A 15007-nucleotide genomic window follows, 5' to 3' on the forward strand; every position below is an offset into this window, starting at 1 on the left:
GACTCTGAGGTTGAGTTACCTCTCTTTCTGAATCGGGCTGGTGTTACCGCTCTCTCTCAGGTTTGATTAACTGCCCTTTGTGAAACAGAGATTCCTTCAACTCAGGGTTAGTTTTTACTAAACCAGCTTTCTGAAACAGGGGCGCAGGGATCAACCCGTGCCGACTGGCTTGGTTTGAATTTCCAAAGGGAGGGTTAAACATGGGTCAGTTAACCCTGGTCGGACCCGGGTCATTGGTGTAAAAGAGGTTGTTAATGTTAGCAATGGTATTGAAAATTAAGTGGTGTTTTTTTCAAAGTGTTTTGTTGCTGTCTAGCTAAATAAGATAAATGTCTCCCTTTTTCAGATTGATTCCCCCCCCTCAAAAGACAGCACAGGGCATGTAATTCACTGACCAGACCTGTGTGCTGTAGCAAATTCAGTTGGACCTTGAAACATAGTCTATGCATACAGGTACAATAAGAAAGACTTTACACATGTATTTACCAATCATGAGGTGGCCCTGCCAGGCCATCACTGATGTTCTGTCACTGATATCACTGTCCTGATGTTCTTGTGCCTGTGCTATAGGGTGGGGGTGACAGTAGCTCAGTCAGTGGGGAGTGGGGTTGGGAACCAAAGGGTTGTGGTTCAAGTCCACATATGGACCAAAGTATGGTGGTGGACTGGTAGCTGGAGAGAAGCCAGTTCACCGCCTGGGCACCTCCAAGGTGCTCTTGAGCAAGGCACCAAACTTCCCACTGCTTGGGGCGCCATTCTATGGGCAGCCCCCCCCCTCTCTCTGACAGTGCATGTATAGGTACTGAGCATGTCTATGTAATTCAGGCCTGTGTGTAATAACAACAGAGTGTAAATTGTAATTTCCCCTTGTAGGACTAATAAAGGATACATTATTATTACTAAGCCGAGGCCTTGCAGCTGAGTTATGGGTCAGTGTCATGACTCTAAGCGGGGATTAAAGCAAGAGAGACAGGGCGAATCTGAAAGGAAAAGATAGACAGAAACAAAGCCAGATGGGAGGTAGAAACATAAATAGACAGGCAGTAGGGACAGGCAGCAGGGACAGTGAACAGTATAGTGCCGCCGATGGCTGTTTCCTTCCTGTGCACCCTTGGTCAAACTCCCTTCATCAATCTGAGCAGTGCTATGGTTACCTAGCCAATCCTAATTGATCTATATCTGGAGGAGAAAATCCAAGGACACAGGCAAGGGGATGATGCTCTGCGAAAGACCAAGAGAATCCTGCTGATTTCCAAAAGAAGGAGGACAGTCCACGGTCAGCTGTAAGAGTCACTGAGGATTAAGGCCTTCCTGTGGAAAGCTGGGCTCGCCCTCATGTCCCCGGTTGACATCTGCACAAGAGAAAACAGAACACAATACACTGTATACAGATTTAGTTGAAATCAAAAAAATGTAGTGTTAAAAAACATTTTCATTACTAGATCACAATAGTTGTTTGCAATAATCAGTCTGAGTATGCAGATCATATTAAGCAGAGGTAACTAAGAATGTTATGATTCTGTATGGGAGGGGTGGGGCCATTGGAACTGTTCTGAAGCAGTGCAAAGGCTCATGGGACAAAATATATATTCTACACGGTTTCTGTCCTAGTTAAGTGTGCGTTTTAAAAATGTTCTGTTAAAGTTTTGGGTGTGCAGTTATGTTACATGGGTTTTAGTTATGCATGGTTGATTTAGTGTTCATTTTCGTTTACATTTGTTGTTGCACCATGACGAGACCCGGGTGGGGACTGATGGGGGATGGCGGCGAGGTACAGTATGGTTTCCTGACATATCCTTCTATAGTAAAACCAACACAACTTTGGACACAGTCAACATATAAACCGATCTTTCACGTAGGCCTGTGTGTTATGACGAAATAGATACATTGATGTGATACTGAAATGAACAACAACAAAAACCTTAACCAATAGTATAATTTGTAACTTCAAACATTGTAAACTTGTCTTGTTATCAACTATTGACCACACACTGTGCACTGTACAACAACGTTACAGCATTGCAATATGTCAACGTGGATTGCACTTTGTTTGGATTTTATCACAGAGTTTACGATTTGAAAACTGCATTCCATAACGTTGTGATGTCAGTTTTGAATGCTATTGATCGTTCAACCCTAATATCTATTTAAAGCTTGCTAACATTAGCCACCATGGGCCACCAGTCATACCAAACCAAGTAAATAAATAAAGGAGATAAACATTAGCCCCCCCCCAAAAAAAAAGTATAAGCTAATATGTTAGGACAATTTTGGTCCCCTTAGGAATGCAAATCCAGTAATCGCTGCTGGGCAGCAGAAACCTTCCTGTAAGCTGTTTATATCAACATCAGAACATTGCAGCCAGGAAGGAAGGAAGACCAGAGGAGATAATGGAGGACTGTCACAAATTACTCATTCGGGGGAAAGAGCTCATGTTTAAGTCATGCAAAGCAAACCTCGGGAACACCAATTCCCTCTTTAAAATATGCAGCCACAGAGCCATGCAAGCCCCTTGTCTGACAACTCTCTTACATCTAAATGTCCTCTAACCTCTCCTTCCAGCATAGCTTACACATTTCCAAAAGTGCTGTGTGTGCACTCCCCTGCTGACATTAAAATCCAAATAACTCTCTTGATTTCTCTGACTTTCCCCCCCTCTTTCTCCGATCTCCCTCGATCTGGCTCTCTGTTAGACAAAGAGGCCTTATGTAACGAGGGGCTGAAGCCTCTATGTCTTACCCAACATGCACTTGGGGATTACAGTGCATGGGCCCCCTGCAGTAGAAGAGTCTGAGATGGGACTACAGCGTGTGTGTGTGCGCGCTGCATGGAGGCATTATAGAACAGACAAAACTGTACCAAACAAGACAAAACTAATCCAACTAATGTTGCACAATATATCAATTTGTAATGGTCATCATGATGTCAACTTGCACAATAAATAATTTCGAAAGAGAGATTTATTTTTGTGTGAAAACTACACTTTTTGTGGTGCCTTGTATATTAAAGCCCCAGTGTGTAACATTTGTAGTTGTTCATTATCAAAATCTGTTTTGCCCGTTCACAAACTTGTCCTTTTTTAAGACTATTTACCACCACCATCAACTTTTTCAGTACTCCTATTGGCTCAAAATTTTACAACTGCGCTTGCTTGAACAGGGGTAGACGCTCCATAGTCATCCGCCATCTTTAATAGGTTAGCCAGTAAGGGACTAACAGGCTATACAGCTCCTAGCTGCTGCTAATGGAGGACCACACGTATTCAAAATCGAAATTTCAGGAACAGGAGTTCGCCCAGAAAAGAAAACAGATATGGAAAAAGCAAGAGACTGGCGTCATCAGGAAAAAGGAGTAAACATTGAAGCTGCTTTGGACGCACACACCAAATCCCAACTAGTTACTTATCCTCCGGACCATTGCAGTCCCTTTTTCTCCAGGTAGCCAAGCACGCGTCCACGCCACTCTGGTGCCCTCCAACAACCACGGCTGATAGACGGCCTTTTGCACACGACGGCTAACGTGGCTGCAATACGTACTTTAAACTGTGTGGCGAGATTGAGTTGATTGCGATATATGATCTCAACGCTAGATGGGAGAAATTCTTTCACACTGTAGCTTTATGTAGCAAGGGTTAAAGGACTGACAGTATGTGTCAACAGGATTTGGAAAACCTTGTCCATGCTTTCATCTTCAGTAGACTTGACTACTGTAACGGTGTCTTTACACTTTTGATGTTGCCTTTCTTAATGTTTAATTTCTTATACTGCACTGTAACTTTTACTCTCGCGTTTTATCTGTTTTTATTTTTAACTGTTTATTCTTGCGTTTTATCTGTTTTTATTTTTTAACTGTTTAACTGTTTTTGTGTAAAGTACTTTGAATTGCCCTGTTGCTGAAATGTGCTATACAAATAAAGCTACATTGCCTTGCCTTTAAATTCAATGTCCATTTTGTTAAAAAAAAAATCATTATTGGAAATTTAATTCAACCAGTAATTTATTTTATTTTAGCAGAATACAGAAAGCAGCAAAAATGCAGTGCTGAGTATACTTTAGCATCTGTTTATTTATCGCACTTAACATCGTTATTGCAATAGTCAACAACGTTATTGTATATTTTCCTCATCTCAAATGCGAGACACCTCCATGGGGAATTTTCAATGTTCATACTGGTGTGGGACAGTGCATGTGCACAGAGGAACAAGTAGTATGTCTGGCGTTAAAGTGCCAGTTTAACGGCAAATCCTCACAATGTGTGTGTCGGCCAGAGAGGTCACAGAGGGAGAGAAGCTGCGCCACAGCTGCCAGCAGCAGCAGCCTCAGTAGGAACGGCACAAGGAACATGAAGGGAGCTGACTCAATGCCTCCACGTCGCCATTCTCCCAGAACTCTGTTTTTTGCACTAGTAAACAAATACTGAATGCAAATAAGAGCAACCCCAACCCCTCCTCATCCCCCGGCAGCATGAGCCACAGAATGAGAAACAAACTGGTCTGTCTCTTGTGAGCGTTGCTGAGTTTCACTGCAAAATCAACAACATCAAAGAGAGCAGGCACAGACAGGATGAGGAGAAGTGGTAAAACAGAGAAGCTGAGGTGAATGTGAACCACTTAAAGCTGCCATATTGTACACCAGCATAAAACATGGGAGTAGGGTTGCAGAATTACAGGAATATTCAAGGTGTAAATGTTTCATGGGATTTTAAAAATTAAAAATGTGTTGCTCCGGCTGTATTTACCGTGTCACATGCAGATGTAAACAAAACGTATTCCATATCATAAGCATAAGCCATAGTCCATCAATTTGCCAAATAATTCCATGAATTTGTACAAATACATACAGTATAACACAGTAAAGTAGTGTAAATGGGTCATGTGGTAAATTAGCCAGCTAGAAAGTTAACTAATGGGGAAAGCTACTAAACACTGCATGTAGAGGGTTGCCATTTAATCACTAATTAAAAGGGAAACTGGCAAATGATCTGTACATGTGACGGAAGAGTGCAGTTTAAAGGGTAAGGTTTTTTTTTCCAACCTTGTTTTCCTATGTTTTTATGTCTAAGGGACTGATGGGAACAAACATCTTTGACACTGGTCCAGTATTAGGCGAGGTCACGGTCACTTAGACACAAAAACATAGAAAAATAGGGTCCAGGATGACAAAAATGGTAGTTACAGTATAATGCAGTGCATGGTTACAATTCAATTAAATGTGCATACTTTTAACCAAAACATGCCATAAATTCTAAAAAATTCACGAAATTGTGCCAAATTCCCGAGCATAACTTCCCTTGGAAAATTATATACATCAACAGAGAGAGAAAAAACACCAACGGTGCAATCACTTGCAAAAAAGCTTTCCCTTTTCTACATAGAGTTGCTTGTGTGTTCAGGTCTGTATAGTTTCTTTCTTAGGTTTCTGTGGTATCGGTGGTTGAGTCAAGCTAATACACTACTTATCTAATCAATACTACTTTTCTATTCAATTTGACTTTTACAGACATAACTCTTTACATGTACAACAGCTCGAAGACCTTTTTATTTCATTGCAGATTAAACTATCAAAACACTGCTCATAAAAATTTGTATATCTCAAAAACAAAAAAACTGCATAGTTCATATAACACAAGTTAAGGAATATTTTGCTCATGTTTTGGATCAATACATTTGGTGTGTTATTTAGTAAAAATTGATGCACACACATCCGATTCTTATTTTTTTATGACAAAATTGTAATACTTTTATTCATTTTCATGGTTGTTTGACTTTTATAACCTTTTGAGGATAGGTTGTACTGATGTTAGGGATAAGAAGCGTTTGAAGATACTCCAAAAAATGACATCACAATAAAGCAAACCAGTGCAGGAACTGGCCGACCATATCTATTGCTGATTTCAAAGGGTTACATAAAGGACGTGTTGTTTTAATGACCTACAGACACCTGGTGTGTGTAAGAACATTCCACTATATGTGACTGAATTCATTTCTGTGATCTGTTTTTGTGTACTACTCCGAGGCTCCCTCACCCTGCTGGTCTAGGTCTCCCTCTCTGATGACACATCACCGTCGGCTCCGCTGCTGGCGTTGGGGTCCTGTCGGGAACGTGAAGCGAGTTTTTCCCTGCTCGACTCTGAGGGGCCCTTGGAGCGCGTCTTCTCTTTCCTCTGCTGCTGCTTCTCCTGCTTGGACAGCTGAGGAAACACAAGAAACCGGAAAGCTTGGTTCATTTAAGAAACATGTTTATCTTACAGTTCAATTCATTTGCCCTTAAAAGATGCAGTAAGCGATGCAGAACATTTTTGATTTATCGGCATTCATATGCAGAGAAACAATCAGGTCAGAGACGTCATCTCTCAAATCCAACTCCATTCTTGCGTCCCAAGTTGCTAATCAGACTGTAAACAAGGATTGGCGCACGGAAATATCCGCTCTGGGCCCGGAAATATCCGCTGGCTACACCGGAACCGCCGAAATATTGGACCTTACCCCAAGAGGCTAAATCCTCATCAGACCGATAGCTGATGGGTTCCGAAATAGTTGAGTACTTAATAAATAAGCCATAGGACTAATTTTCCTCCCAAACTTGATCTTCAACTAAAAAGGAAAAGAAAGAAGCACTTTAATAACCCCTCAATGGGGAAATAAACAATGTTACGCTCTGTTGTTTTTGCATTACTCACGTAGACCCAACATACACACACATGCACAAACAGGACCTGTAAGGTTTATTTGTACAGCACTTTTCAGCAACAGGGCAATTCAAAGTGCTTTACATAAAACATTTCAGATCAGTTCAAAACAAAACACAAATTCCATGGATAAAACACAAGAACAAATATAACAGTGCAGTATAATTAATAATAAATACAATTAATTAAAGAAAGGCAGCATAAGAAAGAAAGGTATTCAGCCTTTATTTCAAACAACAGAGTTGCAGAGGACCTGCAGTTTTCTGGGAGTTTGTTCCAGATATGTGGAGCATAAAAACTGACGCTTCTTGCCCCCGTTTGGTTCGGACTCTGGAGACCTGAGAGCTCGGGATGGTTCCTAATGTAGCAGCAGGTCCGAAATGTATTCTGGCCCTAAACTGTTCCGTGTTTTTTAAACCAACAGAGGTATTTTGAAATCAATTCTTTCAGGGACAGGAAGTGAGTGCAAACATCAATATCTGGTGTTAGGGTTCATCGGTGAAGAGAACTCCAATGTGCCAGAAGCCATGGAATGTGAGCCTTTGCCCACTCAAGTCGGTTATGATGATGAACTCCAGTCAGGGAGACAGAGAGAGTGAGAGACAGACAGACAGAAGATAATACTTAATATCAACTGCCTGGTTCGCCCTCTGCCAAGCTTGCTGTTAACATTCTTCAGAATATACTGGTGGCACGAATGCGTGTCTGCCCTCTCATTGTCAACTTCGGGAGAGCCGCAGTGCGGTGAAAACCCGGACACTTTCACCGCCGTCAGTGGATCCAGCAGTATCGTTCCCTACGATACTGCTGTTCTCGTAGGGAATGAGGTAAATCGCTTCCTTCTGCTGCCTGTGGAAACCCTGAGGAAAAGGGGTTGCCATGAAGTCGGCGCTGCATGCTGTCAGGGGTTTAGTCCCTTGCTCGAGGGCACCTCAGCAGTGCCCAGGAGGCGAATTTGCACCTTCCCAGCTAACAGTGCATACTCCGCACAATCTTAAAGCCAAGTCACCATAGACTGAGCTATTGCCCAACTCCCCACGCCCCTTTTGTTGCTCATTTAATCATGAATATTTTATGTTTTTATGGAAAATATTGTCTTAAAGGGTTTTAAATCTAAAATAAATGTGTGGGACATTCACATCTGTCTTGTGCAAATCTTTGGTTTCTCTTTAAGACAAGAAAAGTTCTAAAAACATTACAAATAAATCTCCTATGGCTGAACAGTAACTGAAACCTTATCAGACTGTGGTTCCTTGTGGTTCAGTGGGCTGAGGTACACACCATGGACAAGAGCCCATCCGATATATCGGAGGGTTGATATTATCGGCCGATATTAGGCATTTCACGAGCTATTGGTATCGGCATTTATAATAGCCGATAAAAAATTTAAAAAAAAGATTTTCAATATTTATTCATCACAACGACAAATAATTATTCTGATAAATTAATATTGAAAAGATAAAATAAAAACAGACGCTCAACCATGTTATGAGCGTTGGCTTTGCACAGTTATTGACCACCAGAGGACGCTCTACAACGTCCCTGTTGGCTACACTGATTATTATTTTGTTATTGTGTTTTTGTTCAAAAGGACTTTAAGTGTCATATCTTAAGTTTGTATATTTTTATACATTTTATTCATCAGAACTTCTATTCATTCTGATGTTCTTCTGTTCTGTTGTGACAACATTACAAATGATCATGTTATTTTAGTGAGAACTCCTAAATAACTCCAAATAACTAAGGTTAAGGAAAACTGTTTTGTTACGCATTTCTGGATTTTCTTTCATTTTTTTATATGTATCGGCCGATATATCGGATTTTTAAATAACCAAGTATTTGTACGGTCTAAAAAAATCCATTATCGGTCGGGCTCTACCATGGACATGCTGCATCATGACTTGCAGATCATGACCTTTGCAGTATGCTCAGTATTCCCCCTTAGCTCCCAACATGCATGAATTAGTTAAACTGATTAAACAAAGAAGGAGAAACACGTCAGCGCCACAAAGCAGCACTCACACATCAGACTCGTCTTTTTGGATGCACAACCACTTCTATTCTCTCCTCGTTTAGAGCTATTCTGGGTTGTCATCCGATCACTCCGATGACTCAATTGTTGTGACAGCATGCACTGCCTCTCCCACACTCTGAGACAATCCTTCCCAGTGACCCTCAGCACGACTAGTCACAAACTCCTTTCCTCATTGTATTCGTTGCGGTCTATAAAGCACCACAACAGCAATGATGAAGTAGATATGCTACCCGCCGTCTGAAAGGGGCCTGTAAACACACATGCTAAAACTTTAATGCTACCGTGGAAATATTTATGAACTAAATGTCATCTTAAAATACAAAGCATTGTGTAAGACATTCCATTATTCAAAGAGGACACCTAAAATCTGTGTTATTCCCATTTGAACCCATTAGCATGCTGTAGTAGCAAACCAGGCCTACTGCCTTTGTTGATTATTTAACAGTGGGAATAAATATACGCAGGGTTCAAAATCCCCAGCTAAATGGCTAGTGAATGTTCAAAATATTACCAATGTTTTTTGGGTTTGTGAGTGAAGGAAATCTACCAGCCACTTGCATATTTTACATTTGGCTGGTGAAAGGAGCTACTTGTACGTGTTTTCCTCTTTTTGCCATAAAGCAATCAACATTTAAAACTCTAATGTTAAAGCTTCATTTAAAAACCCAAACTCCGGAATGCCAACTCGATATTAAAAACCTGACATAACATGATCAAACGTTACATCATGTCTGTGTATGTTGGGTTTCATCCCAGACTACAGACCGAAACAAAATGCACAAACAGTCAGGTGAACAAGGAGAAAAACTCCAGAAAAAAGGACCCCTCTGCTTTGAACCCCAGTCGCTCAGCATCCCAAAGTCAACATCCAAATGGCATGATTTATATGATCATTGCTCTGGATAACATTTTGCTCCCCATTTGACCTGCAGTGGACTAAATCCCTGATTCATGGAAAGAAAGGAACAGTGTCTGTTGGCCATTGCTTCATTTCTCCCCCTTGCCAAGCTTAGCCTATTGGCTGGCCTTTTATCCCTCTTGTTCAGCCTTGGCTTTGGCTCCTCGGCCCCCACAGCAAAACATCCCAAAGAGACAAGATTAAAATTCTAAGGACTGCTTTATATCCCTCCCTTTTGGGCTAGCGAGTCAAGGCCACCAAAGGGAGATCAGCCAAAGCCGGCCCGTAGCCAAAGCATAAGTACGTTGGCCGGAATCCACGGATGTGACCAGAATTGATTCAGGACGGATATATGAACTTCTTCTGAAATAGGAGGCTGAGTGGGGTGTATACAAATGGTGTTTTAAAAAACTATTATTATATTTTGGTTTTATTCATAAAACAATAGACTATACTAAATAAAATGATTTACCAAAAACACATTTACATTATTAATGAATCCAGTGGTTCCTATCTAGGGGCGCAATATATAATCCTAACAATATTGTGTAAATCTAAAGTTTAATATTAAAGTTTAGGTATTGATACTAGAATAATACTTTTTAAACATGTAGGAGAACTTTAGAGATGGCAATGTCAGCGTCACTCCCCGATAAAAGTTGAGTGCAGATTTGAGTTGCGTATGCGTCACAAGTAGCATACGAGATGCTAAGGGGAAACTTCTGTAATGTCAATACAGTAAAAATGGGATTTACTTAACGTTTGTTCACTGCTGGCTACGAGTTGGCAATCAAACACAACAAAGACTGTCAACAAACACAAGTTGAATGGCGTTTAGGGTTAGGGGTTAGAATGCCAATTTTAGGCCTTCATAAATTCATAAAAGTGAAACGCTAATGACATTTTACAGAGGGTGTGCACAAACCCCCCAAAGCCTGTGCATGTGGGCTTGTGCTGCCAATCATCTGACACACACACACAGACACACACACCAAACTGAGGGTTTTCAGCTACGCCACGGGGTGACAGAGTGAGAACACAGTGAATCATTCCCACTCCACAAGGCTGTGGAAGTGGTGGCAATGGCAAACGTCACTCTAGGAAAGGGCAAACTTGTTATGGACTGGATTTTAAAAGTTCTTTTTTTGTCCAAGAGTCCAACATTTATCATCCTTTATCAGTGTTTAGCTTGTAGTAGTTTACCTTCAGTTAGGGCAGGGCAATACATGAATATTATATCCATATAAGGATGAAGAAGTGATGAAGAAGTAAAAGTTATGTGATTTTCTGAACCTTCCAGCCTGTTCTAGCAGTTCTATTATTGGCTTTAGCCACTTATTCATTATATTCACATTACTGGTGATTATAAATGTATAAATGTTATTATTTTGTAAAAAACACCAAAAGTCAACACTACCATATTGTCGCGATATCAATAATGAGGTATTTGGTCCAAAATACTGTCGTAATTGATTTTCTTCATTTTGCCCAGCCCTACCTTTAATACTTAATCTCAGGAGTCTAAGGAGTATTGAGTACTGTATACTGTACACAGTTAAAGAGGAGTAAATGAATAAATAAACATGCAAGGAAATGTTAAGCGGCCAAGTACATCCAGGAAATGTCAGAAATGTGCACTCATCATACAATAAACCTGCCAGGGAGAAATTACCGGCAGATTTGACCTTATCTCAGCATTGATATATGTGATACGTAACTAAATGAAGCAGTGAAACACCATTCATGTAAAAAAATAACAATAATTTGGAGGTCTGTTGAAGATCCCTGGGATATGGCTACTGCACACAACAGAAGAGCAAATATCACCATCTAGTGGTTTAATAGACAAAGCCATCCAGTTAAGCCACAGTAAAGGGCTAATAAGTGGACCATAAGTTAAGATTTTTTTTGTCAAACTACTCTATTCAAACGTTCATGCTCAATAACATACCTGTTTGGGGTCTGTGGGGCCACTAGGGGACATCAGTTCAATGGTAACAGGCCCGTCATTTTGTATGTGGACCTGCATATAGGCACCAAACTTCCCGTCTGGACACACAAATTGAAAACAGAGAGACATTTTACAAGCAATAAAGAATGAGACCTGGGAATCAAAAATGAAAGACAAAAGGTAGAGGCAAGTTTTATTGAATAGCATCAGTACCACGGTTAGGCTACAGTAGAAGAACTAATCGGAGTTTAAATTAACACGCCATAACCACATGTCACCGGTGAGACTGCAACACAACCCGGCAGATTCCAAATCAAAACGGGGTCAGAAATCTTTTCAAATGTCTCCGGTTTGGGGGCTTTGATACGCCAGAGCAGGGGGAATGTGAGGTGTAAATGTTGTCAACGCCATTCATTTTTAAACCAAAACGCAGCCATACAAATGCTGCTTAGTAGCCAAGTGCATCCCATTTGAAATCCCACCCTAGTATTAATAGACACAAGTTGAACTGATTTGACATTGACAGTAGATGTTTTAGAAGGAAGTAAGATAAAGTGGAGCCTTGAGAAATTGGGGACAAAAGACGAAAGGGGCTGCAGGAGGACAGGAAGTTTAAATGTTCTCATTTCTTCCACCGGGTCCACGAGATTAATGACACCATCTGCACAATGAAGTCGTGGGCCGGGAGGAAGAAGCGCTGCATCATCATATTTCCTTCTCTGGAGGGGAGGGGGGACTAATTAGGGAGACTTATACCTCCCTTGCTGGGACAAGGTGTTCTCTGCACCTGCTCCCCGGTGGGCTGACCCAATTCACCGCGACTGTCACCACCAGCGTGTCACAGCACCGATAATCCACACCTCACACCCCCAAAAGAGCTATGACCTTACACTGATGTGGTAATACAGGCAATTAAATAGCAGGGGGGGGACAGGGCACTGATCTAAACGTATAAGTGAGTGGATCTAATCATGACCCTCAAGATTTGTTATTAATAAGCTCAAAAACAAGTCTGTTTAAAGAAAGACGTTTTTTTATAAGCCATGTTGTCCTCTAACCTTCTGGGAATTTTTTGAAACTGGCCTCTATCTTCTGATCTCCACATTTTTCACAGTGACCCTTATAAACTATTTTTCCACTCTGATTGCACAAAATCAATCATATTGTCAAAGAAAAGCAATGGCTATCAGCTAATCAATATCTGACCTAGGGTTGACATTAAAGTGCTCATTTTATGCTTTAAAGTTTTTTCCCTTTCCTTTGTGTTGTATATCTTTTTTTGTGCACGTTTTAGGTTTACAAAGTGAAAAAACCCAAAGTCCCCCCAAATGGACTTACCATCTCTAGCAGAAGACAATGTTAACAAACTGTTCAGTCCACCCACCTTTAATTAGCTCTGGCTTGTAGGTACTCCTCATGTTCTCCAGGATGCTATTGTAGAAGGGCTGAGCCAACTCTGCAGGCATGGCTGAGTGGAAGTCTGGCTTGTTGGCTTTCAGTATGCACTGCAGTGTGAACTGGCTCACACACAGCACCTCAAAGTCCCTGTCCATGACACTTTTGCTCCACGCTCGCCCGTTCTCATCTTCAAACAGCCGCAGGTTCAGGATCTTGCGTACTCTGAAAACACACAAGGAAAACCAGGTGAGGAAACACTGAATCTGTGACAATCACTCTGAGACATCTGGTCAATGTTGGCAGATACATTATTAGCTTTATTTGAAGGGACCACAATAGACCTTTCATCTTTTATCCCATTAATACTGAATAGTTTTTTAAGTATACTACACGTTTGTAGACTAATTACCTTAGATTTATTTTAGGTACTTTACCTTTTGTACATGACCCTCATTGGTTTTTATTAATTTCTGGTGTCATAAAAATCAATCAGTGTTTAATTCTTGTCGGTATGGTAATGCCATTCATGAGCAGAGCTGATGTGTGTGTTGGAGTACACAACTTGAACACATTTCAAGACTATATAAGAAGCCTTTAATACTGTGCAAATATGAATGGAAGCCAATAGTAGAATCCTACATTTAAATGGTTAACTACATTGTAAACCCGTCCATAGCCAAGACTTAGAAGGGACCCCCAACCAATTCAGGTTATTTGAGGTTGATACAAATATAAATCAGAAGAAATAAATCAGAAAAAATGTCAAGTATACATCTAACATAAACAATTTTGATATAAAATCCATTCAAGTATGTGCTATTTAGAATTGTGCCCAAGATATGTACTTCAAGGGACATTTTAAAGTTGAAAAATAAACATGTTAGTGCTACCTGGTGGACTGACTGGACTGGAGACAGTCACAAGTCACCTCCAACAGATCTTAAGGATTTCTTTACCGATATATCTTGTTACGAGCAAGAATAACATACAATACCTGTTGGCAGCTAATAATTCCAAATTCATCAATGTGACATTGCACCTATCACAAACTAGTTTTTCTGGCAGACATGTTTAAATAGTGATTTTATATCCAGTCAGGGTTCTGTTTCTGGTGTGAAGGGTCCCTCCCACAAACACTCACAGGTAGTCAGCATCCTTCTGGGTGTCCTCCACTGATATTCCCAGCAGTACACACAGTCCTCGTCCTATTGAACTGATCTCTTCTCCTCCCACTGTAAGAAAATAGGAAAAGGCTGATGACTGAGTGAGCAGGCACTTTAGTCATTCAGTGACAAGCAGCCAAGACTGACTGTCTGTGATGTGACAAGCTGAAAGACATCAGCGTGTGTGGAGAAAAGGAGTCAGCTGTCAGGGCTGTCATTCAGCAGTCTGTGCCGTCGACTTCCAGAGGACTCGTTCACCCGTTGCGCAGTGAAATAACATTATTTACTCGTTTCCTCCGAGCTTGTACACCCGGCCAGCGGTTCTCTGTCTGGACTCCGGTCAAAGACCCAACTGGCTGTCTCCGAAGCCTTGCTCGTTTCCCTGGGACTGCTAATGCTAACCCAGCTAGGTTAGTAAGCTAGCATGCATGGTCAGCTACTTTAATAAAAGAAAGTTACTGGCCTCAGTTTAGCGACATTATCAAAGGCGTCAAACCATGCCTCCGTCGCTCACTTCAAAACAGCCGCTTACCTGTCACAGTCGCCTTGGTGACCCTCTGAATGATAGCTTTCATTGTTTTGGTTGTGTACACGCTCTCTTAACTTCCAAAGACTTACCGGTGGGGGCAGACTTTGTCGCCCTCTACCGGCCTAAGCACCCAGAATACATCCTCTCCTTCCGGAGGTATGACCTCAAGCAAGTCGCTCAGACCAAAATGGCTCTAAGTTGGAAAGTGGAAAGTTACTAAGTGTATTCAGTCATTTACTGTGCAACGTTGAGCTACTTCTACCTTACATGATTGATTAAATTTGTTGCTGCCTTATACTTGTACTCCACTAGATTTCAGAGGGAAATATTGTATTTTTTACTAGTT

General features: G+C 41.1%; 1 protein-coding gene across 3 annotated transcripts; it reads right to left on the bottom strand.

Moving 5' to 3' along the window:
- Positions 1 to 359: 359 nt before the first annotated feature.
- On the bottom strand, positions 360 to 14842 carry dtd1 (D-aminoacyl-tRNA deacylase 1). 3 transcript variants are annotated; one of them, XM_034886941.1, is made up of 6 exons: positions 14665 to 14842; positions 14111 to 14201; positions 12956 to 13191; positions 11572 to 11669; positions 6036 to 6189; positions 360 to 1354 (listed from the first exon to the last, which is right to left on the bottom strand). In XM_034886941.1, coding segments are annotated over exons 1-6 (624 nt in total). In that variant the 5' UTR covers positions 14708 to 14842; the 3' UTR covers positions 360 to 1352. The 3 variants fall into 3 exon arrangements, with proteins under 3 accessions (XP_034742832.1, XP_034742825.1, XP_034742816.1); XM_034886934.1 differs by having other exon boundaries at positions 360 to 1352; positions 6025 to 6189; XM_034886925.1 differs by lacking the exon at positions 360 to 1354 and having other exon boundaries at positions 4719 to 6189.
- Positions 14843 to 15007: the final 165 nt, after the last annotated feature.

The sequence above is a fragment of the Etheostoma cragini genome, chromosome 2 (genome assembly GCF_013103735.1).
Source record: "Etheostoma cragini isolate CJK2018 chromosome 2, CSU_Ecrag_1.0, whole genome shotgun sequence".
Classification (NCBI taxonomy): domain Eukaryota; kingdom Metazoa; phylum Chordata; class Actinopteri; order Perciformes; family Percidae; genus Etheostoma; species Etheostoma cragini.

Excerpts from the sequence above, each read along its gene's own strand:
- dtd1 (XM_034886941.1), bottom strand. The coding sequence starts at position 14,707 with ATGAAAGCTATCATTCAGAGGGTCACCAAGGCGACTGTGACAG. Across the intron at positions 14,202-14,664 it reads CACCAAGGCGACTGTGACAG|TGGGAGGAGAAGAGATCAGT; the intron begins GTAAGCGGCTGT and ends ATTTTCTTACAG. Across the intron at positions 13,192-14,110 it reads CAGAAGGATGCTGACTACCT|AGTACGCAAGATCCTGAACC; the intron begins GTGAGTGTTTGT and ends GTGTGTTTTCAG.